The sequence below is a fragment of the Eufriesea mexicana genome, unplaced genomic scaffold, assembly GCF_001483705.2.
Source record: "Eufriesea mexicana isolate 0111107269 unplaced genomic scaffold, ASM148370v2 scaffold5407, whole genome shotgun sequence".
Taxonomy (NCBI): Eukaryota; Metazoa; Arthropoda; class Insecta; order Hymenoptera; family Apidae; genus Eufriesea; species Eufriesea mexicana.
In genome coordinates, this window is record NW_016913340.1 from 62,004 (window position 1) to 85,945 (window position 23,942).

Consider the following 23,942-nt stretch of genomic DNA (forward strand, 5'->3'; position numbering starts at 1 on the left):
TTGCTTCAAAGCTTAAATCGCTAAAAAGCGTATTAATCAGATATTATTGTCATTTTTGGGGACGATGAACGCGATCGACTCGATGAAATTACATATTCAGATAAATGTAAATTATCATCGAAAATTCACGTCCATTTTTAATGAACGTAAGACGAAAATATCGAATGTGAGATTTTCGAAAACCGGATTCATCTTTGCTTTTGTATATATAGATACGTGTGTGTGTGTGCGCGCGCGTGTGTGTGTGTGAATTATTGGAAGCTAAAAGTGATTATCAGGTAAGAGATATTATAAGAAGAAATTTCGAATTGGTACATTCAACAGACTCGTGTGTGGGCAATGGTTCCGCAAAACGCGACATGTTCCCGTTACGTGACAAAGAAATGTGAATAATAATTGATAAATAAATAAACATGCAAAAGAGTAAAAATTGAAATAAATCTAAATAGCCTTTACATACCATCTTCTTTACACAAATCAACTGAAATATACCAGGTACATTTTATATATATCGTATCAGACGAACGCTGATTTTATATACATTATATAAATGGAATTAATAGAAATCGCGACGGATGAACGGATGAGAGAAGAAAGGACGAAAAAGAAATAGCGAAGACGATGGGGTGTAAGTACGCGCGAATTTTTTGGCAGCAGATGCGAGAAATGTTCCTCAAGTAGAATTTTTGTCATTTATTTACTTTCTTTCATTGAAATATCCAAAATTTTCTGTGTTGATTTATACATTTTACTTGAACCTCAATTCTCCCTGATTTGTCCCGAACTTGAATATATTTACGAAGGAATTTAAAAATAGTTTCATCTACGTTTTTGATAAATTTGAGAATTTTATTATTCGTCGAATTATCCTTTTTCGAGTAATGATTTGATAGCTTTAATATAAAATAATTTTGAAAATTTACGGGCATTGTATTCGATGGCAGATTAGCAGAAATGAATAAAATTTGCAACGGGCGAATAAAGTATCAGCGAATGAAATTGTCCAAGCAAAATAATTGAACTGCTAATGACGCACTAAAAGAAAGAAACTAGCAACTAATTCAAAGAATATTAAGAATGAAAGAAATTGAAATACCAACATATCACGAACGAATGCGATTGAGAAGAGAATTTTTATATACAATATTTATACATTTGTCTGGAGCTTATATATGTACACGAGTATATGATACAATCTAAATTCAGTCATGTCGATCACTTGACTCGAAAGTTAATATTTCTCTCTTTTTTTCTTTTTTTTTTCTTTTTTAATAATAGATGCGAGAAGCGATTTGCATAACAGGTACAATCGATCGATCGAAGTTTTGAAAGCAAATTCTGTGAGAGAACGTAGATATCGTGGAGAAATGAAAAGATGATTCCTCTAGATCTTCCTTTTATAAAACGTTGCATGATACACTACGAAGAGAAAGTATAAATAAATATAACTAAGCATTCACTTAAGTAACAGGTATTCGATATCGAAATTTACAGAAGATTCATTCGTAGCGTAATCGAACGAGAGATCATCTTTCGAAATAAAAAATAGATTTTCCGATCGGAAGCACTGAATATTTTCAACGGTGTTTACATAAAAAAAGGAATTCAAGAAAGAAAATTCTAATTAGCTTTCTTTCGACGTGCGACCACTATTAACTTTTATACAGTATCTTGAGAAAAGTAAACCATAACCTCGAAATTACTTTAAATTAGTTTTTGAAGTGAGGCAAATTTTGAACTTTCTTAATCAAATTTTCTGAATTATTGCACTCCCGAGTCCTGAAACCCGTGATTCAGTATTTTACAGTTATTAAATTCGTACCTGTGTGATCTGAGAAATACGGAGATCTCTTTCAAGATTGAGAAAAATAACCCGAGTACTAGACAAATATGAATCCGTTTCACGAAGGAAAGAATATTAAATAATTTTCGATATCAAGTATTCCCAAATTAAGTTCTTCGAATTCCTCGCCTCGCATGTGATTAAATAAACGACAAAAACATCAAAAAAAATCAATGAACAACAAGATCAATTTTCTCTCACGAATCTACAAAGCTATCGATCAATGTCTCGAATTTTTCATTAAATAAATATCCACGCGAGAACGATTTTTTCTCAAATTTTTATTCGCCTGGAAAAAAGAAAGAATAAGAAAAAGTTATCCCTAATTCGATTACACCGCAAGTTAGACCGTGTTTGGGAAATTTATCCGACGAACGAAGCGGAAGTTAACGCTGCGTTAAGTGACAACCGATCTCCGGAATGAAGATCGATACGATCCGTTTTCTAAACGACACCGAAACGAATGCAACAGAAGAGGGTTGAGAAAACAACAGAGAAGCGAGAATTTCGAGAAACTGGAAAGAACGAATAATATAATAATACAAAAGCTTCCAAGCGTAATTTGAAACTGCATCAACACACGAATAATCACGAGCAACACTCATTTATAATGATATCTCGGATATTGAACGGCACATTGAAAACACAGAGCAGAATTCGCATTCTCTGCTTGCATCCATCCACTGCCAAATTATCTGCATGATTTTGCGGGATAATCGTAGCCCCGCGATCGATATCGAAATCGCAATGGAATTTCGCGTATCTCATATTTGCATTCACGATTTTCTCCTTTATTTTCTATCTTTTTTTCTTTTTCTTTTGTTTCCGTTTTTCGTTCTCTTTTATTTTCTTCTATGTTCTTCTTTTTATGTCTTGTCTCGGTTTTAGTGGAATTCGCGAATTATTCGCGATTTCAACGATAATCAGCGAATTCACGTGCCAACAGGTAGCTTCAGTCGAAACAACGTTTACTATCTTCGATACCAAACTCGAACGAGAACTCTGATGGAAGCAGGTTGATTTTAAAATCATGTTGGAAAATTGTGGATGTATAATTTGGAAAATTGCAACTCGTTCTAATTGCGCTGTTATCTACCTATAAAAGTATTTTGAGTAATTATTTCTTATTTATTAAAATATTTATCAGAGTAGTTTGCAAGCTGTCAAATGACAATCGTGACTTTAATAATTTCTGTTTCATTTCAAAAACTAAGTATGTCTGATTATGTTAATTATATCGAGCTTAAAAAGCTTGGAAACATAAATTACCGATATTTTGAGCGTATTGATAATTTTCAAAATGTTTCTGAATGTATTAAACGTAAAACAAAATGTTTATATATTTATGTTTAAAGCAATATATTTTTTGTTTAATGATCCTAATTGTGATCGCGTCTGTAATTTCCAACGTCATTTTAAAAATACCTTGTACATACTGACTCGAATAATCTCGGTAACGTTTAACTCAATCCTTTAGAGAATAAAACGGTTTAAAAGATGCAATTAGAATTAATTGAAAATTAGTGCTGTACTCGAGAATTAATTAAAATAGTACTGTTATTTTTTGAAAGGTGCCAATGATTAATGGCTGAACCTTGTAACAAAGTGAAAAGAAAAAAATTTCTTTCGCAACTGGTACGAATTAAATTCCTCCAATTCGGTGTAATTTACCGAGATCAAACGAGCCACGCCGTTCTACACACGGCAGGAAAATCAGATGAGCTTTCAATTCTGACAAAGGAACGTTCAGAACTCAAAAACAGGAAACTAATTCGATGCTTCTTTTCATTGTTAACACAGATACGGATATATGTTACTGTAACAAAATTTCATACGAATATTTTACTTTTGAATTTCGAAGAATGAAATATTTCCTCTGACCACTGATACTTCAAAGTAAACTATTCTCCATTCTTCACGCTTTTTGTTTCGTATCTGATACTTTTATTCTCTTCAGAGATGTTTCCATTCAATTTATATACTCGGCATAAGAATGAAAGCACAATCTTGGACGTACACGACTTTTAAAAGTGTACAGTGCTCAAAGAAGTAAATACAAATCACTATTCAACATATACCACATATACAATTATTTAGAACACATTATATATCTATTAAAAAAAAGACGAAAATGTTACGTTAATCCATAAAATAACAATTCAATGTCACACAAATCCCAAATTTATATCAAGTACAAATAAAACAAACCCTATGAAAAACCAGAATGAAAATTGATCTCTATATAAACATTTACCACGTCCCTGTTAGATTCTACATATATATTTCTGTAATCATATTAACATCCTATTTTCCTCACTTTTTCCTTCCAAACTCATCCTCTATGAAAACGCATAAAGCACAAAATCCAATAATTCGAGCTAATTCACTCAGCAACCCGTAACACGAGCAACACCAGAGCAGGTTCTCAACATCGACACATAGGTAACCATCCACAGGTAACATTTTACAGTAACATCCACCATGATCTGTCGAACGAAAGCGCAACATCAAGTCAGTTCCCAGTCGTGTTATCCTAAACGTTCCGCCATCGAAAGCAAAAATGACTGAAACGATCCCGGCGCAAAGAACGGCAAAGAACGAATATCGCAATCGTCGGCGTCGGATCAGACAGCCGAGGAACATCGTAAGCAACTAGAAACAACAACAATCAACGGCTATAGTAGCTACTGCCACTGAACTCGGGCGAAAAATCGCGAGAGCTTACCTTTCCCAAAGGCGTGGATGGCTGTCCGGTGGGTGCTGGATCCTTGATGTAGATGTTCCACGTGGCGACGCTGTTGATGGCTTTGTCCGCCGCGTAACACCTCCACAGGCATTGTATCAACATGGCGGCTGCGGGTATCTGCCTGTTGAAGTGTTTCTGTCGTTGCTTTTGCTGAACCTTCAGCGCGAAACCGGAACCCAGTATTCCCTGAAAAGAGAATTTCCTGATTATTTTCGGTTAATTATCGCAGTAACAATTTACTGTTTATTAATCAAACTGGTGGTCCCTGTTATTATTTATAATTATAATTTCATTTTCCAATTATTATATTTTGAATTTAAGACTGGGTCTTATTTATATTTCTCTTCATTTTATTCTATTTTACTAATGATGTTTCGAGTTTTGTATTTTCATTCTTGTATTTAAAAGTATAATTATTTTTAGGTGACAGCAGAATATTGAAACCTTATCTATATTTTCATGGATAAATATTTTTATATGCGACGTGTATTTGCGAATATTTACATGTTAAGTAATATTTGAGCCGTTCACTGCACAAATCGATTAACTCTTCCAGTAACATAAAAATGGTAGCAATACTAACGACTACCTTTTGGCTATTTTTTCTTATAAATTTTATACACCGTTAGTTGAAAGTTACATTTGTATTTATGCATTCTACGATATTTATTTCGATTTAAATTATAAAGGGAATTTTAAAAAACAATATACATTATTTCATTGCATTTCTCCACTTTTTGTTTTACGGAGTTAATCAATTTGTGCAGTGAACGGCTCATTTAAGTGTATAAAATATTGGTGATAGTGTCCGAAATCCGAATTAATAGTATTCGAGATATGTAAAGCTACCCAAAATTTTATAATCGTAATATATCTGTGTTGAAATATGAATTTCTGGGATACATGCATAGGATTATACTTACGGCTGGAAGTGCGAAAAAGGATATAGCGAAAACGCTAAAGCACGAAGCGACTATCTTCCCCATCCACGTTTGAGGAACAGCATCACCGTAACCGATCGTGGTCACGGTAATCTAGAAGAAAACAAAACAATTTTTCTCTCATTACCCAAAGCACTTTACGCGAATAATGGAATTTTTATGTTAAAATTATCCATAAAACATTCTTAAGAAATTTTTAAACAGAAAATGAGCCGAAGGCACCTCCATTATATCCCACTTACATTATTAACACCACATTTTGTCAGAGGAAAAGTTGAAAAATATTTTCGTCTCCAAAATCATGCTGTTTTAATCAAACCAAAAATAAGCCCACAATTTCATTAAAAATCTCTCAGAAGCTGGCAAGAATATATACGAAACAGCGTTCGAAATGACCAAAATTATAGTCTTTTAAGTTAGTGTTTTAAATAGTCTTTTAAAGAAACGAGGCACCAATGTTTACATTAACGTGATCAGTTAAGTGGTTTGCAGCTATTGGTCTATTTTCTTGAGTTTCAGGAACTAGGACCTCATTCCTGCACTCTTTTCATTCCAGAATTCCAAAACCCCTTCAGGACCAAATCATTGGGTCCAGGTCTTGATCTGCTTACGCATTCATCACGTGCAGTCATCGTATTCGGTATCTCGTGTCTTTTGACGGACTATAGTATGAAAATAGAACCAATAAAATACCCAAAAACAAGAACTACGGAATTACAGAAGAGTCATAGAAGAAGAACCACGTACAATTGTAAAATCGACACGTCAACTATCAGAAATCCTACGAACAAACACAACGAAGCTATCCCCAGTGAATCGAGGAGAGAAACACAAAGTCATCGCCATCAGCTACGCGGATAATTTACTAAAACCCGTTCTCGACGGTCGGGTGGCGCGGTAATTAACGCCAAATTGAAAAACAACCTAATTAAAATTTTAATTCCGCCGCGCGTCTCTTTCGGTCGGGGGGCGGCAGGGTGAGGGAACGATACCAATCGAACTCCCAATCGACGCGCGATTTTCCTCCTGGAAAATCGGACAGCGGTTAAATGTCGGCAATCCACAGGGCGACGTTAATCAAGCTCACATTTAAATCCTCGGCCTCGGTTTCATCGATCCCCGTCCCTCGCTGCTCATTCGACAACGGCTATAAATACAGACATATTTTCCGAGTGATTAGCGGCCGTCGCTGGATAAACACGCGTCCGTACGATCGAGTAGATCGGTTCGATTCGTTTCGGTGGAATCGCCAGAAATCCGTGGTCCGAATTAATTATTGGCGTTAATAGAAATCGAACGAGGGAGACGGGAAGGGATGAGACTTATTAAGTGGAGCCACGTGAATGAGACTGGATATATAGTCTGGTACCGTGATGGACGTTGCGAAGTTGAAAGAGATTGATGATTAACCCTAATGTGGAATTCCAGGGATATTCGTGATTTTTATTGGATAATTGTCCGTGCTGCGTTGGGTGTATTAACACTAGAACTACCGATCTTTAATGGGTACCTAACTATAACGTGCATAGATTATAGTAATTTCAGCGGTACGTTGAATATAAGTGAATATATTGATTACAGTTCTTTCTTAATATGAGTTGATACCAATTTTATTCTTAAAGCAGGTGTATGTGTTCGATGATTGCAAAAAGGAAAATTCTGGGACCACTCATTTCGACTGGATTGGTAGTTTTTGTGTTAATGTGACTATATGGTAGAATGTTATACAGGTTTGCAATCTAGGAAGGATTAGAAATTTGTCGAATAGGATTGATCGTCAAACCTTATGTGACATTTAAAGGATTATAAGAATGTTGAAGATATTCAAAGACTATTGGACGGGGCTGAATTATTTAAAGGTTGTACTACTTGAACGACTCGTACCAGTTTCAATTTCCATCCGGGATTTTACTTAAATTACTTTTACGAGGATATATGGTATGCTTGAAACTCTTAAGAATGAGATTTACGAGTTCGAGAAAGGTACAGAGAAGTTGTAGAAATTTCTTATTAAATTCACGGTCGTTGAAGAATGACTCGAAATAAAATTCATTTAATTACTATGTTTATATTGTCTGCCATTTAACTGTATCATCCAGGCAATCGAACTCCGATGTTATCTATCGATTACACTCGACCAAATTAACTTGCTGGGTGCTTCATATAATTGGTATCCCATTATCTTGTCAACTAATTTAACAGCGAATTCTGCATCTAAACTCTGCCAATAAATACCCCAAATAGATTCCTGACCAAACACGCGATTAGATTTAAAAAAAAGAAGAAAATTATTTTTATAATTCTAGAACTTTAACGAAATATAGCCACCGAGAAAAATAAACAATTTTTCCTTTATAGAAAATTGATTCCCTCGCAACTGAACCTATATAAGTACACAAAATTGTCACACATCTATTATAAATTCTTATAAAACGAAGCTGAATAAAAAAAATAAAAATTGTTTGGTTTAAAATTTATTCTTGAACAAATAAAAGAAATATGCATTTTAAAATGAGAAAATTCACTCACCACTCCCCACCACAGTGCATCGGCGTAGCTGGAAAAATCTGTTTTTCCATCGGGTCCGACAACATCTTTTTCGGCAAGATACACGAAGTAGCTGCTGAAAATAAGACCCAGGAACCCGATGTACAACGTCGTGAGCAGCTCCTGGAAAATATAGGATCACGAACTTTTAACGAGATCGAGACATAGTGATTTCACGTTTGACGAACGCAACATTTTCCCGGCAATATTATTTCCCGTAATAGCAACGAATAGAGGAGGAGCCAAAGGATCGGGGTCAATTTATCCGCTACGCGAACAATCGAAGCTTGTTTGTCATTGGGATTGAAAATCGAGCCATTCAGTCGGTGATCCGATTAACTTTATATCGAATAATCTTCTGTTTCCCGACGGTCTTTTCGAAAATCGTGTTTGTAAAAGAAATGGAGCAATGTTCAATTCGATTCATAAACTCGATAATTATTTCTAAACGATTAACCACGAGATAATAATTATCTCGAGTTATCGACATTGTCCAAATATATACGTGTAAAAGAATACGATAAATGGATTTATTTGTAAAAAGTTCAATTTTATAAGAGAATTGGAAATTTAATTTCTCAATTCGATTATTAGTAATCGTTACGTATTTTATTATAATTTTACCGAATGAATGTAAATTTTTGGAAAACATTAGTGGAATGTGGATAAATATAAAAATGACATACCTGACGATGAATAAAAACGACAGAGCCGAGAAGTCGCCACGTGCCGCCTTGTCGATCGACATGAAGCATTCGCAGTATCTGCAAAAATCGGATGCCTCTTATGGCAGAAGTGGCAAACACTTGACCGTTGCTTCCTACTGACAACACCACCATGGACGCGACCACCACGATTAAATCTGGAAAGGCAAAAATCAACGACCACTGTTAGAACAGCGATGTCAATTCAGAAAAGAAGAGAGCAACATGTATCAATCAGGCCGCCTTATTTTGCATAAACGATGATGCGTAACTGATCCACCTACGTTTACGTAGATCAAGTTTCGAGAACTCAAATTTCGCTGCTCGCACTTCAATTTGCAAGTGCGAATGCCAAATATTCCACGCGATGTTCGATCGGCTCTGATCAGCAGATATTTCGAACCAATCGCGCATCGATAACTAACAGCATTGATGAAATCACCAGAGACACGAGATTCCGGCAAACAGTTTTGACATCGAGCAGGTTTCGCCTTTCGACACAAAGAGATTGCATTTCCGGTCTAATACCAACCACGACAATCGGTCAACGCGAATATTGGATTAACCCTCGGGCATCGAGAGCTAATTGAACCGGGACCAGACGTACATTAGCAAAACGCACCCACCTATGATACAAATCGGTTTCCGTATGAAACGGAGTCTGCCGCAGCAGCCCATATACTTCGACCTGCAGCCCGCGCTCCATAGCCTCACCAGGTACTCCACGCCGAAGAACACCACCAAACATATTTCCTGCGAACAAAGAAGGAAGGCATAATGTAGGATAACTCGATTAAATTCGTCAAACTTTAAATCAAAAATGTATACAAAAGATGTAAGACTGCATGTGGGGGAATATATCTCTCCAATATTTACAGATAGGTGGATGGTATCTACGATAATCTGAAAGCTGAGTAACCGAAGGTTTCAGACAAAAATAAAGAGGAAATAAAAGTATCTTGATATACATATACGTATCATAGAAATTTATCGTATGGAGGTGCCAGTGTAGTTTTAATTTATAAAACATGTATAAATTATCAAATTTATTATTAATAATAAATTAATAATGCTGATAACAAATTGCTCGCAATCTAAATTTATAATAAGAATGAAAAAATTAATAAAATATTGACAATTAATAAAATTGGTGATACAGAATAAGAAGTGTTTAAGCCATCGAATATGACAGTGAAATTTTAAGTAAATTAAAAATAAATAAATTTTAAGTAACCCTATCTATTTTGTCTCCGTCATCATTGTGAGGTAAAAGCACTGACTGAGTCTGCATTGAAATAAAAACTGTGTCAACGTATCCCAAAAACATTCTACAATACAAACTTTCTTAATTAATTAAATGAAATACGTTCACGAATTAATAGCATTTCGTGCAAAATACCTAACCCTGAGCGAAATCTATCAAAAATATCTATCGATCCATTATGGACACTGTTCTCTCGTAGCTTTCGAATTTATGGAAAATATTTGAAAAATTTCCCTTTTCTGTTCTCCAAAGTCCTTAAAAAGAAAATTAACTCATTGTTCTACTCTTTTAGCGTGAAAAGCGAATGTTGAAGCATATGAAACGGCATAAAAGGAACAGTAATTTAAAAAATATAATTAAGATTCAATTTAAACAATTTTTCTGAAAAAATGGGGTGTAGAAAAGTTATTACTTAATAATACCCTGTTTGATTCTGTAACCACATGCCATATATTCTTCCAATTCAAGTTCCATTCACCTCTCTTTCCATTTCACGCAACATGAACGGCACTTTATTTTGCACGTTGCCTTGGAAACCTCTTTTTTAACAGAAATTTGAATGGCCCATTAGATTCGAAGGTAAAACTCTTTTTAAAGAACATTCTCACCCAAAGTTTCATGCCTTCCAAAGATTGTTATCGCGTGACCATTTTCACTGGATATTCGTCACCCATATAATAATTCATCTCGGAACATACTTTTATTCCTAATTTTACTTTTAATACGAATTTAGATTCTCATAGAAATTTTTAATACGAAGTCGCTATAATAAATTAAAACGAGGAAAAGTAACAAAATTAATACACGTAAAAATAATTTAAAAAAGTAAAAGCAATAAAGGTAGAAATATAAATAACAACAGTAAATAATTGAATATTCGTACATGTAGGGATACGTTTCGATTGGCAAATATACGGAATAAAGGATATTGTTAATTCCAATACATATTATTTATGAGCTAAAGAGACCTAAGAGTAAAGTGACAAGCTAAAAGATTAAACTAAATACACTATCCACACTCACACTCTTCGAACTCTCACCGACTTTCTTTCAAAATTCGTGTATACTCTCACCGACAGGACTATTCCAGGGCTAAATAAGATTCTTTCAAACCAAAATCTCACCTTTTGCAAATCACCCTTCAATCTCCCTATAATCTCCCCAAATTTCCTTCCAAATCTTATCGTTCATTGCACACATACATGTAAAGATATATTTTTGATTGGCAAATATAGGGAATCAAAGATGTTATTTTAATTCCAATATATTTTATTTACGAGCTAAAGAGACTTAACCCATTTGCATCATGGCTCTACTTAAGGTGCCGTGTTCAGGCATCAGCGACGTTCAACTGACGACTAGCCCGTATCACCGCGCCCATATCAGCACCTACTTATAATGGCAGTTAAAAGGATTTTCACATCAAAAGTAAAACTTGTTAAGAATAGAATGAACTGATGTAGATGAGATGCTCACAAAAGGGATCAAACGTGATCTGTGGCATATGAAGAATATTCAGCAACTGATAACGGAAAAAGTCAGCTCGCGGATTATTCCGCGTTCGGTGATAGGCGACAGTCGTAGCACGCGGAATATTCCGCGCCCGGTGATAGATGATAGTCGTGGCTCGCGGAATATTCCGCATTTGGATGCAAATGGGTTAAGAGTTGTAAGAGAGGTGATCATAGTTTTCTATGACACCACTCCAAATATTCTGTCTCCAAAGGAGAGGTTTATTAAGTGCGGTAGTATCTTCTTTGTTCCCGATGATGGGCGGTTGTTCCTGTGGTGCTGGCCTGGTGGTATCCCCGTAGTCATCGTTGCTATTGATGGAGTAGCAGGTAGAAGGACAACGGGAAAAGGAAGGGATGCATTTTGTCCCGGGCCTGCTAGTGGACTCATCAGTAAGGCTTGCTACTAGCAGGCCAATCCAATTCCAATTTAACATACGTTTAATGCGCCAGAAACAATAATATACATATAAAAAAAGAACCAAAACGTACAAAAGGGTTACAAATGGATACTTTAACTATGAGATTGATGGTTCCAGCGTGAAGCACTCGCGATCTAGACCTAATCCAGTTTAATTTACCGCACTTACGGTTATAGGGTAATATAGGGTTTACCTATGTATAGAAACGGCATGAAAACTATACAGCGTTTGGTTTTCTCTTCTAGCAGACCCTGCCTTAGACCAGGGATACTTAGGTGTCACAGGAACTTTTATTTAAGGGAAGTCGAGGCTTCACCGAGGACTTGTGAGAAAGTCCTCGAACCTCCTTCAAGTAGAAATCCATCTATTAGCAGAAGTGAGAATTTGGCGGCTACAGAGTGAAAATGCAAACTAAAAGACTAGCCTAATTACGCAATTCACACTCGCACGTCAACTCTTCGAACTGTCACCGACTCGACTTTCTTTCAAACCTTGTGTCGCACTTTCACCAAGAGGATTGTCTCAGGACAGCCCCCGCACCCTCATTTAAACCTTGCACTATGTCTTCTTTCATACTCAAGCTTTCTTCCTCAATCACGCATCATAGCCTTGCTCTCGATGGGTCACGTATCCTAAACATTGAGGTGTCTTTCGCTCTTCACTTGCATTCCATGCACTCGTCCTTCCACGCGCACTTCATGGGGCACCCTATGTTACTGAACCCTAGGTTACTGTCTATTGCCCCTGGCCAGCTAGACAAGCTCAAGGGTTCCTTTGCACTAACTCTCACACTTACAATTCCTACATACATACGAATGTAGGTGAACGTAGTGAACGAATGATGAAATAAATTTGATTGCCAAAACCATAAATTCGAATAAAAATTTCGTTTAAAAATTTCTTTGACGTTTAATTATTTGCATTTCGTTTTTAACGTTTTAAATACTTTATATCGTGTTCCACGTAATAAAGTATATCCTGTTTTATGAAACAAAGGCGCATTTCCAATATAACTTTTACGATTTCATGTTTTGCGAATCTCTTTCACAGTAACGTTTGAAAATAACAGAGTGCGGTATAAAAACGATAAGTAAACTTTAATATATTATAGTGACAGGGTGGTTGTTAAATAATAAAAAACTATTTATTAGGAATAAAATAATAATGCAATGTGCGGTTACGGTAAAGACTACGAATATAAATATATCAACTAAACTCTTACAACTACAATTAACAACACAATTATAAATAACAACACGATTACAACTCACTGACCCACCATAACTGTGGAGGTGGAAATTCTGTGATACTACAATATAATGTAGGATTTTTGGCTAAATTAATCCTATGCAGATAGAGATCTGCGCGTTTAACGAACAATAACTCTCTTTTTATAACAAAACAGGTTTTACTTAACTAAAATATTACACTAAGTTCTCACACGATCCTCTATTCACTATGTCTCTATACACATTCAACCTTCTAACTCAACTCAAATCTACCTATTTATGACTTCTCAATTCTTCTCAATTCTGCCTGCCACGCGGCCTTGCATCCTTACTTGACGCTAGGTTTACGGACGCTACCTGTATACCTATTTCTGAGGACATCTGCCAAATTGACAGGTAAAGGAAACCACGTGCCTTTTTCTTTTTTAACGATTAGTTTAATTTAAAAACAATTATATATTATATTAACAGTCTTAATATAAGTTAACTAAATCTGTTACCATCGTACAATTGGAGCAACCCTTTCGTCAAATTGACGGGTTCCGTAAATCTAGTGTTAAAACCAAATCTATCTCTTTTCATACACGTGCTTTCCTTCTCAATCATTCAACATAGTCACAAACATTTCGACAAAGAATTTCGCGCTATCGTTTGTTCTTTCACCCTGAACGCACGAGTCAAACCTCATAGAGCCGTTCGCTACCCCTTGCTTTTCAAGAAGCCGTCCAAACGTTTCCATGCACTCCCTTAGAAGTAAGACCGCACACCCATTCGTCTCGCTACTACTCCTAAGTCTTTGCACTCGACGATTTTTTGGCTAGAGAAGAGTAGAAAATCAAAGATTCTCTACTAAAAAAACTGACGATACTTTTTTGAGCAGTAAATAAAGAATTGCATAATAATAGAATTGTAGAATTATTTGATTTCGATACCTCGTACACTGTTACGTTACATTAAATTTGATATATTAATTAATATCGATCTTCCAAATTTTATTAAATGGTGACTGAAAGTCACCTCTCGAGTGCAAAGGGTTAATACATTGTTAGTGTCCTTCACTGCTCATCATCCTACTATAATGTCTCGTAATATCCGTAAATAATAAGTTTCATACTTAGCTTATAATTATCATTTCATAATTATCCCTTTTCATATACTCATTATTCGCGAATGCAATAAAGGATAGTCACCGATTTAATTTTTACGTAATATTTCATTATTTCTCTGAAACATTTTGACAAAATCTTATCAATAACACAATTTCAATAAAATAATTATTTTTCTGTTGTACGTGACAATATTGCATTTCCAAAATATGGAGTTACTATTGTTGACGTATTTTTCAACGAAAAGGAACAAAATCTACAAGACCACTCGTAATTGAATTCTATAAAAGGACCATAATGGATCTACTCCTATTACCAGGCAAACATTTGCAGAGCAACATCTGCGTTTTCGTTGAAATAGTATTTTAATCGAGTTTGTCGGAAGGTTTACTTTAAATTAACTCACTCCTCGCGAAATAAATAAAATTCAGGTCACCATAATTGCCGACATATTTCCGAGGAAATGAAATTAAAATGTAAAATGGAAATAAAGCCAGGAACGTATTCGAGTTTATCGAATTTTTCCAACATATCAGATACGATTCGAATAAGCGTCGAAATACGATCACGATTTCGAAGTATCTGTATAAAAGTTCGAAGCAAGGCAAGCTGTTCTGAACGGCCGACGACGAGCACTTTGGAAAGGCGAATAAACAAGTCAATACGCGAAATGAGCCAGAAAAATGTGAAATAAATTGTACCGTCCGACCGATAATCATAATAACAGCGAGAAAGGCATTTCCTTGATGACTTTCTAGGCTAGTGCAGTCATTAGTTGCCTGTTCTTAAAATAAATGTGCAACGAGCGCGACGGTATATAGAGATGTTATATCGATTGTACGACCTTTATTGCAATGCTATGACGCTCTGTAAAAATGGGAACATCGATGACAGTATCGCGATGTTTCGTTGTCCCGCGAAACTTTCACATTTTTTACCCTTATTTCACGCGAGTCTGTAATTAATATTCCAGATAGCTGCACCATTAAATAACAGAGAATAATTGTAAATGTTGATTTTCAGATAGATTCGGGTTAATTCTGATTGCAAGGGTGAATGTACTTTCCGAGCGTGATGAATTATGATATATTGGAAAGAATACTTCGTTGTGGACACGTATTTGAAGGAATTGTCAAAAATTTGCGTTTTTCAATTTACGTGCAACATTGATATTAATTGATACTAACAATGTGCACAAAATGTGATGACCATAGATAAGTACTTTTGGTCCCAAAAAGAATACAAGATTTGTAAATTTGGAAACCGAGTAACCTTAAATACAAAAGAAATATAAAACTCATTGAAGTAGTTACTGGAGGAGGTATTTTATAGATAAGAAATCAGAATTTCGAACTTTTCTAAATAAAAATAAAAAAATTAAATAAAAGACAAGAAAATCAAATACAAATGGTACTAAAAAATGTAGACAATACTACAGATTTTACAATAATAAATGATCAGTACGAGAAAATTAGAATTAAGAAACAATAATTAAAATAATAAAGCAACATATATATTTGTACATCAATTAATAATCCACTTAGTTTCTCTAACAAGGAGAATGCAAGTCCTTCAGGTCATTGATTTAGTTGAAACTTTGCAGGTTTGTAGATTTAGTCATCCAGTTCAAAGGAATGTACCATTATAAGGGCAACTACTCGATAGTTTTTTAAATATTTATAATTGAAAGTTTATTATTCTTAATTAGTTAATAGTTATCAATAGTTATCAAGTGTCACCAAATATAATATGGCCATTAGGCCACAACGGCACTTGACAAATATTCGAAATAAATCTATAATTAAGGCAATAATAAAACTCTAATCATAAATATCTCGAAAACTATCGAGTAGTTGCCCTTATAATGATATATTTTCTTGAACTAGATGACTAAAGCTACAAACTTGTAAAGTTTCAAGTAAATCTATGACCTGAAGGACTTGCACTCTCCTTATAAGTATCTATTTTCTGGAAAACCAAATTCTTAACAATCTCCAAACATATTAATAATTATATAACACATGCACTTAAGAAATGAGAAAGGGAAGACAAAGAATAGGGAAAAAAGAAAAAAAATGAAAAAAAGGAGACGGATACCAAAAATCTTTTGACACCAAACTGTCGAGTCACGTCTATTTTTAGGAAGCCGGAAGCCGGAGGGGTGGCTTGTCATTAGGGCGAAGACGGCAACTTGTCAAGGCACGTAATATGCGCGTAAAAAGCTTTTTATGGTGTGTACCCGAAGTACATAAGCAGGATCTATGGTCCGCTTGACAATGGCTATGGACAGGCGTACATGGAAGATCCGTTTCATTGGGGTGGGCTCGCGCGGACAATCCCTTCGAGCAGCCCCGGAATCCCCCCTTATTTCTTGATATTTGCATAATAACTTACGAGGATACGCGTGACACCCCTGCACCCAGCATCGGGGTGCAACCCTCGAAAACTTGTCGGAATTTCAGTTACAGCGGAAAGCCTCGCGCGGAAATTTGATTCGAACGAAAGGAACGAATTTTGGAGCGCGAAATGCATTTAATTCCAGGCAATTTGGAAAATTCCTGTTCGCGTGTATTGGTTCGGTGATTCATTGCGGACGAAGGTTCTCGCGAAAATGGAGCTTTCGAGTGATCTACGATTGAAATTGTGCATTTTTTTCTTGTTTTCCTTTATCTGTCTCTTTCTTTTTATTTTGTTTTCTCCCCGACTTTTTTTGGTAGAGTGTTTCGCGAGTATTGATTTTTGGTGTATTGATTCAGCGGAGTGACGTGGCTCGCTTTTTTCGAGGAGGATTTTGGAAGCGACGATTTAGATAAAAATGAATTTGGAATATAGAGAGTAAATAATCCTTATTCTTGATGGAACAGATACTGCGGTGGAATATTTTTCTCTGGTAGCACTTTATGGCATTTCAAAGTGTCGTGTGTAATCTTTTTGCGGGTTTGATTGATAATGGACAGTGGATGGAAATGTTTGTGGAAGAGCAATGAATTTGATTAATTTGATTAATTTCATATAAATAAAACAACAGAGATTCTACGATATTGCACAATTACCTATAACGTAAAGAATAATTACGAAAAATTCGATTTTATTGAAAAACAAAAATGAAGGATTTTCCTGAAATTTCCACAGATCTATGGGTCTGTTTTTTATAGAACACCACGGGCTTAAAAATATTCTCTTAAAATTTGATATTCCCACAAATGAAATAAATGAAAAGCCTTTTGTATGTTGACATACACTTGGTTTCTATGAAAACTGAAACTTCCAATGCGATTTACCGACTTTGCCATTTTAACTACACTTATAATATTTCATCTATCGAAAAACAACCACTGTCGCAAAATACAAAGGATACCAAATAGGTAAATTACATCAACAGCACAGAAGCATAATATAGATACATAGCATAGAAGCATAATAGGATAAAATCACTATTCGAGTACACATGGAATATCGAGTGAAGTTATTAAAAAATTCATAAAAGGTAAATTACGTCCACGATGTTATAGTTACGTTGAGATTAAAAAGTCATGGGAGCATAAAATCGGAAACAACCAATTTAAAATTAAAGTCAAACCCAATAATGAATAGATCGGCGATTGAAAATGGAATCATGACGCGTGTTTTTCAGATCCGTCCGAGTTCAAAAATTTCTATTCAAATGGAATAACACAAGAGGAAAATCAACTCGTTCGCGTGCTATTGTTCGAAGAATTTAAAACCTCGTTCGTTGTTTACACACTAAACAAGCATAATCATTGCCATTCTTCAATTTAACATTTCGACCTGTACCACCGACCTCTCCTGCTCTGGGCCCAGTTTCGTTAAAAACCATACTCACTGCACTTTTATCAGAACGATTCCAAACCCTCCTTGCTTTGATAATATTTATCCTAAACTAAACGAAGGAAGGCTTTCAGCCTGGATAATATTTATGATCACTTACGAAAAACCGTTTCGAGTAAACGCGTAAGAGGACACATTACATTCGTGCAATGGTTTCGAATGCAATAAGCAAACAAAGTTTTTTAAAATTTATTAGGAGAAAATCATTAATTTTATTTAAATTTAATTTAAAAAATTATTTTAGAAAATATGTTTTGAATTAAAAGACATAAAAGGAGCAAGTAGCAGTAAAAATTTATTTAGGAAACACGTAAATCCGACCTACATTTAATTTAAAAAATTATTCTGAAGAGATTTCGTATTTAGAATTCGTTAATGACGGGGAAAGAATCCTGATTTTATTTCAGATTAATTTAACAAATTAATTGAAAAAAGATTGATATTTCGAACTTTTTAAAAACGCGGGAAGAACGAACGAAGTGTCCAAAATTTGCCAGGAAAGACATTAATTGCACTTGAATCAAAATATTCGAATATCGAATGACGAAACGTTTCGGTAACAAACGCAAATAGTACGCGATAGAAAAATTCGTGTAACCTTTGTGAGGTACAACTGAATTAAAGATTTTTGCTCCCTCGGGTATACACTGTACATTAGAAATTGCATTAAAAAAGATCATCACTTTTCGGCTCTTAGCACGGGGCTTCGTTCTTGTCATATGCTCATCGCGGATGTGGATTACGACTTCATCTTCTTAATCCCGTCGTTGTTTGCGATGCAAGCTCCTCTCATTGATCTTCATAAAAACAGCAATTTTGGGATTACAGGTACATTGAAAAAGTAATCGCAGAAGGCCAAAATTGATAATTCATAATCGTCCAATTACGTCAACATTTATCCCAAATACATATCTCGCATGCAGCCTGACTGTTAAAATAAATTAATCTTTCGGTCGCAGGTTTCCCCAAAGAAAGCTCGATCCGAATAAAGTATCCATAAATTCAACTCATCCGAATAAATGACATGACTTCTTCCCTCAATTCTCAAAAAACGCAATGAAAAAGCGGCAGTAAGAGCAGCATAGTGACACGAGCCTCGGTCTAATAAAGATTGATCACTGAGAAAACCGTTCCATCTATTCCATACAATCCAATCTAGCCATATGATTCATTTCTTCCTCCTTTCCTACTCTGCAAACATTCATCTCCATATTCTAGTATCTCTCTCTCACCTAATTCGTAATAGTTTCGCTACTTTGCTTTCCTTTCATGCTTGCCGAGGCACGCAGAGAGGCGAAACAAACTCGAGAAAGGAAAGCGCGGAAGACAAAGCGACACAGGGGTACACCACGATAGGATACGCCCCTGAATAGTTTTGAGTGGCCAATTCAACGACGAACGGGAAATAAACGACAGAGTGGAGGAACCGGCTGAACGACCTTGAGCTGACGCTATCTTTCAACGAGGCTATAGTTAACGAGCGCTCTCTAGGTAAAGAAAAGCCATGCAGTTTCCTTCTCGAGAACTTCGTGAAAGCCCTGAAAGGCTCGAACGGAACGTTAAACGCTTCCCTGAAAGATATATCGGCTAAAGGAGATCGTTCTCCATGATTTCACGAGTGGCTGTTCGCCGGGAACAGGCGACCCTTCCGCGTTCGGAATTTTCCCTCTCGAAAGTCGTCGGACTTCTAGCCTGACTTTCCGTCCGCGCCCGGTATAATTAATTAAGCCTGCTTATCTTAATCAACCTACGCTCGAATTACTCGCAAAACGTCGCTTTGTTTGCGGTGGCTCATGACGTGTTTAAGCGCCTGTGATTCCGAGCTATGTCCAGGAGAGTTTGACGCGCAAACAAACGACAGGGATACGTCAAGCTCTCTTTTCACGAATCGCGTAATGAAAGAGATGCTCGGAAATCGTGTATTTTATGCTGTTAAACGCCACTGCGCGGAGTATTGCTTTCCTTCTAACCCTGAATCCAGAATTGAAATAATTCTACATTTTGGAAAATTTCTTTTCTTCTTTTGTCTTTTGGGAGTATTTGAAATTTGGCAAGTAAAAGGAGCAATGATAGAAAATATTGCGTGGGTGACAAACGATGATTTTTATGTAATTTGAAGGATTTAAAATTAACACTAGAACTACCGGGATGTAGTGCACACGAATAATAATTAAAACCAGATAGCGGAAACGAGTAGGTATATCTGATTAATTAAATTTCTATTCGAATTGAAGTCGATATTAATTTTAACAAAAACGATGATACGTGTTTAGTAAATTTAGAAGTAAAGAGTTCAAACCAAGTTTAGCAGTCCTAGTGTTAATGGTAGTTGATGATTATCGTTGAATCTAAAGAGAAGACACTCACCATCCAAAAGAGGGTTTCGTTTGCGAAGTTACTGTACTGGTCTATCGTTGACAAAACACTAAATATGAGGCACACCAATACCACCATGAACCTGGAAAAAAAGAAAATTTTATATTAGCTCCTTATTCTTTATCCGATATTTACGATATTAACACATATTGATCAATGCGATGGATAATATAAACATTGGTGACACTATTTGTTCTTATATATTATAAAATAAATATTTTTATAGTTTCGTTGCAGACATAGCACGAATCGAATTTTAATATTGGTCCAATTAATGCATCTTATTCTTACTTTTATTACATATAATGACACGGAATACCACCATTTTCTTTAAAAAAAAAAAAGCTAATGTCGTTCGAATAATAATTGAAAATTACATATATATTGAAAGTTAAATATAAAAGTGCAATAAGTAACATAGTAATTTGAGACTAAATAAGAAAAAGGAAGAAAAATGTCCGCGAGAATATCTTGTTGTTAATCTGAGAACAACTAAAATAGGAGAAAAACATTATTTGAAACAATGTTTGCACGCAAAGTTTATAAGGTCTAACAAGTTGCCACGTTTCACGAAGTGAAGTCTAGCAGTCAGAGATACTGTTCATGTTGAAATTTCCGAGAGATGTTCTACTTGCTATTCGATGTTCCGTGACATTCTGGTTACTGTTTGACTTATTACGACCATCTGATTTCCACTGCTAATTTCAACTTTAAAGCGAAACTAACATCGCTGCGCTCCTCACTTTCGAGTCACTGTTGTACGTGAAGGTAAAAATCATACGACATTTTTTTAACTTCTCGAAACTAACATTATGTATAGGTGTAAAACACCTAAGTAATTATAAATATGAAAAAAGACAATGTCTATAGATTCAGTCCATATGAAATGATAAATTTTTCATTTTTCATTTCCTAGTGAAAACTAATTCACAGAGGGTCGATCGCTAAGGCTGATATCCAAGCTGGTGTAATATGAAATAATTTTTAAAAAGGAAGAATAACTCACAAAGAAATAATCCTAAATTTTTACTATATCTTTACCTAAATCTTAATTGTACAAATATCTTCAAAATAAAGCTTTGAATGGAAGAACGAATAGAATATACTTTAAGAAATAGACCATTACTTCATTATTGCTCCCTAACAGTAACTAATTATTATAAATTGTAATATCGTTACTTTCTACGAGGTTCTCAAACAAATAATTATAAAATGAGAAAGAAATATACACGAAAAATTCTACACTTCTAGTGAAATATTCGAGAAAAGCTGAAACTAACGAATCTAACCTCAAATTCGAGACTCGAATGCGAATAATAAGACTCAGTGCTGGAATTGTGCAAAATAATTTTAACGAGGGATGGTATAAAAGTCCAATAACGCCAAGATAGAGGAGAACGTGGGTACGTTCGATTTAATCGCGACCTGCATTTTGTGGCGAATCATCGTCATTGGAAATTCATGAGACGCCAAACGTGTTACTTACGTCGCGGCATTCATTATGAGGCAATAACAGCCGGGTCATGGAAAAGGGGCTTATTTATAAGCAAACCAATTCATATGCATGCATTACGTATCGATTCTAACCGTTTTATTATTGAGACATTTAGACAGCCACCGAACTGGAACGTTCGCTACACCTGTATCCAAGTTTTGCAATTCATGCAGTCTTCCGGCGAAAAGGCATTTATAACCATACCCAGCCTTATTTTTAGCCCCGAGCTATTTACTATAGTACTATAATCTACCGATAAAAACAGTTTTCTAACCTGGAAGTTATACCAAGAACCTATTCACACATGACTTTGTACCAGTTTGGATCTCGGAAGATAAAGATTATTAGGTCACATGGGAAATATGCACTACACTCTATGCCTCCCGAGAACATTTTTATTAAAAGAGGAAGGCTACATTTTAACTCGTCAAGTTTTCACATCACGAAGGCAGAATTGACAGAATTCGTCAGGGTCATGAATCCTTATCTTTGTTTCTATGAACCCTATCCAGCCCTAGGTTCTGGAACCCGAGTTCTAAGAACTAGCTCTTCTAAAGATCAATCTTTTAAGATAAACTCCATCTTGGACGAATGTTAAATCAACAAGAAATATGTCAGTATTGGACACTATTATCCAAATAGAACCAAGACGAATTATGCGTCGATTGGTAGAAGGATTCCATAAAACACTGCGTAAAAGACTATGTAATAGACATGTTATGACCAACTGACGACAAATAGAGGAACTCTATCTTCAAATGCAGCTAGCAAAACGTTCGTGTACACAGCACTTTATTACCCATTCCCTTAACAGATTGTACATCTGTAATGTAACAAAACAGAGTGTCACTGGATAAAATCTATATAAATTGACTCGTCGAGAGGAGTAAAACGGCACTAGGTATTCTGTACATAGGATCGACAGTTAACATCTGCGAACGGATTCTACATATATATGTGGAATAAAAGAATAATAGACGAGCAATTAGAGAGCATCTAGGAGCCACAGGATTTGTCTTAGATTATGTATATCATCCTACGTCATCTTGGAATAAGGAGACCCAACATTCGCTACATCTTTGTCTTTCGAACCTCAATTATTGAGATAAAATAAAAGAATAAAAATTAAAAATAAAATAAAACCTAATTAAGAATTACAATGTGATCCAAGTAAGTGACTCGATATACCATAATATCCTAAAACCTGCAACTCCGTAATCACCAGTGATCACGAAACCCGTACCATGTTATGTTGAATCTTCTTTCAATCACGCGACAGAAATTAAAGCATACCTAAATAATTCGTAAACTACGAATTATTCGCAAAGTGCAGAGATTGCAGAAGTGAAAAATCACTTGGAGGGCGAATAATCCATCAGATAGGAATCGTTTCCAACTTCAAAAGCTTAACCTAATTAATCGCACAATAGTCGAATTAACCCGTCTTAACTTCCTACGCAATCAATTCAATCTTCGCTTCGGAATCCTACATTTTTTCCCATATCTCGTGACATCCGGACTATGGAATCGTCATTTCCAGTCGAGGGACGAACTTCGTAATCGGGTAATTAATCGTGCCCCAAAGTTGGTTAAATATATACAGCCTGTAGTGTATCTCAAGATAGCTGCACTCTCCGAAATAGCTCCGCTGCTCTAAATTATGGTAATTAACGCGACGGCGTGTAATCATTTCGGCTCGATATATCTATTTCGCGTGCAAACAATTATCATGATGCGATACCTTCGAGAAATTCGTTAGTGTTAAGGGATTATAATGCAAAGAAATAGTAGTCAGTGAAAACGATGGAAAAACTGTATAGATCTTTATTAAACGAGCGAACGGTTATAACTTGCCAGTTTAGGTCTACGCAGGTCCCAAGATATCAGAAAATAGGAGGCAAAAGACAAA

At 35.5% G+C, this 23,942-nt stretch overlaps 1 protein-coding gene across 1 annotated transcript in view; it reads right to left on the reverse strand.

Annotated features, from left to right (window-relative positions):
* Window positions 1-23,942, reverse strand: part of LOC108552072 (KCNQ potassium channel) — a 100,222-nt gene that overhangs the window by 28,890 nt on the left and 47,390 nt on the right. Inside the window, exons 3-9 of the mRNA XM_017906471.1 lie at window positions 20,530-20,620; window positions 9,408-9,534; window positions 8,764-8,939; window positions 8,060-8,200; window positions 5,513-5,623; window positions 4,569-4,775; window positions 461-481 (exon numbers count right to left, since the gene is read on the reverse strand). Coding sequence (XP_017761960.1) covers window positions 461-481; window positions 4,569-4,775; window positions 5,513-5,623; window positions 8,060-8,200; window positions 8,764-8,939; window positions 9,408-9,534; window positions 20,530-20,620 — 874 coding nt within the window. The remainder of the gene's footprint in view (window positions 1-460; window positions 482-4,568; window positions 4,776-5,512; window positions 5,624-8,059; window positions 8,201-8,763; window positions 8,940-9,407; window positions 9,535-20,529; window positions 20,621-23,942) is intronic.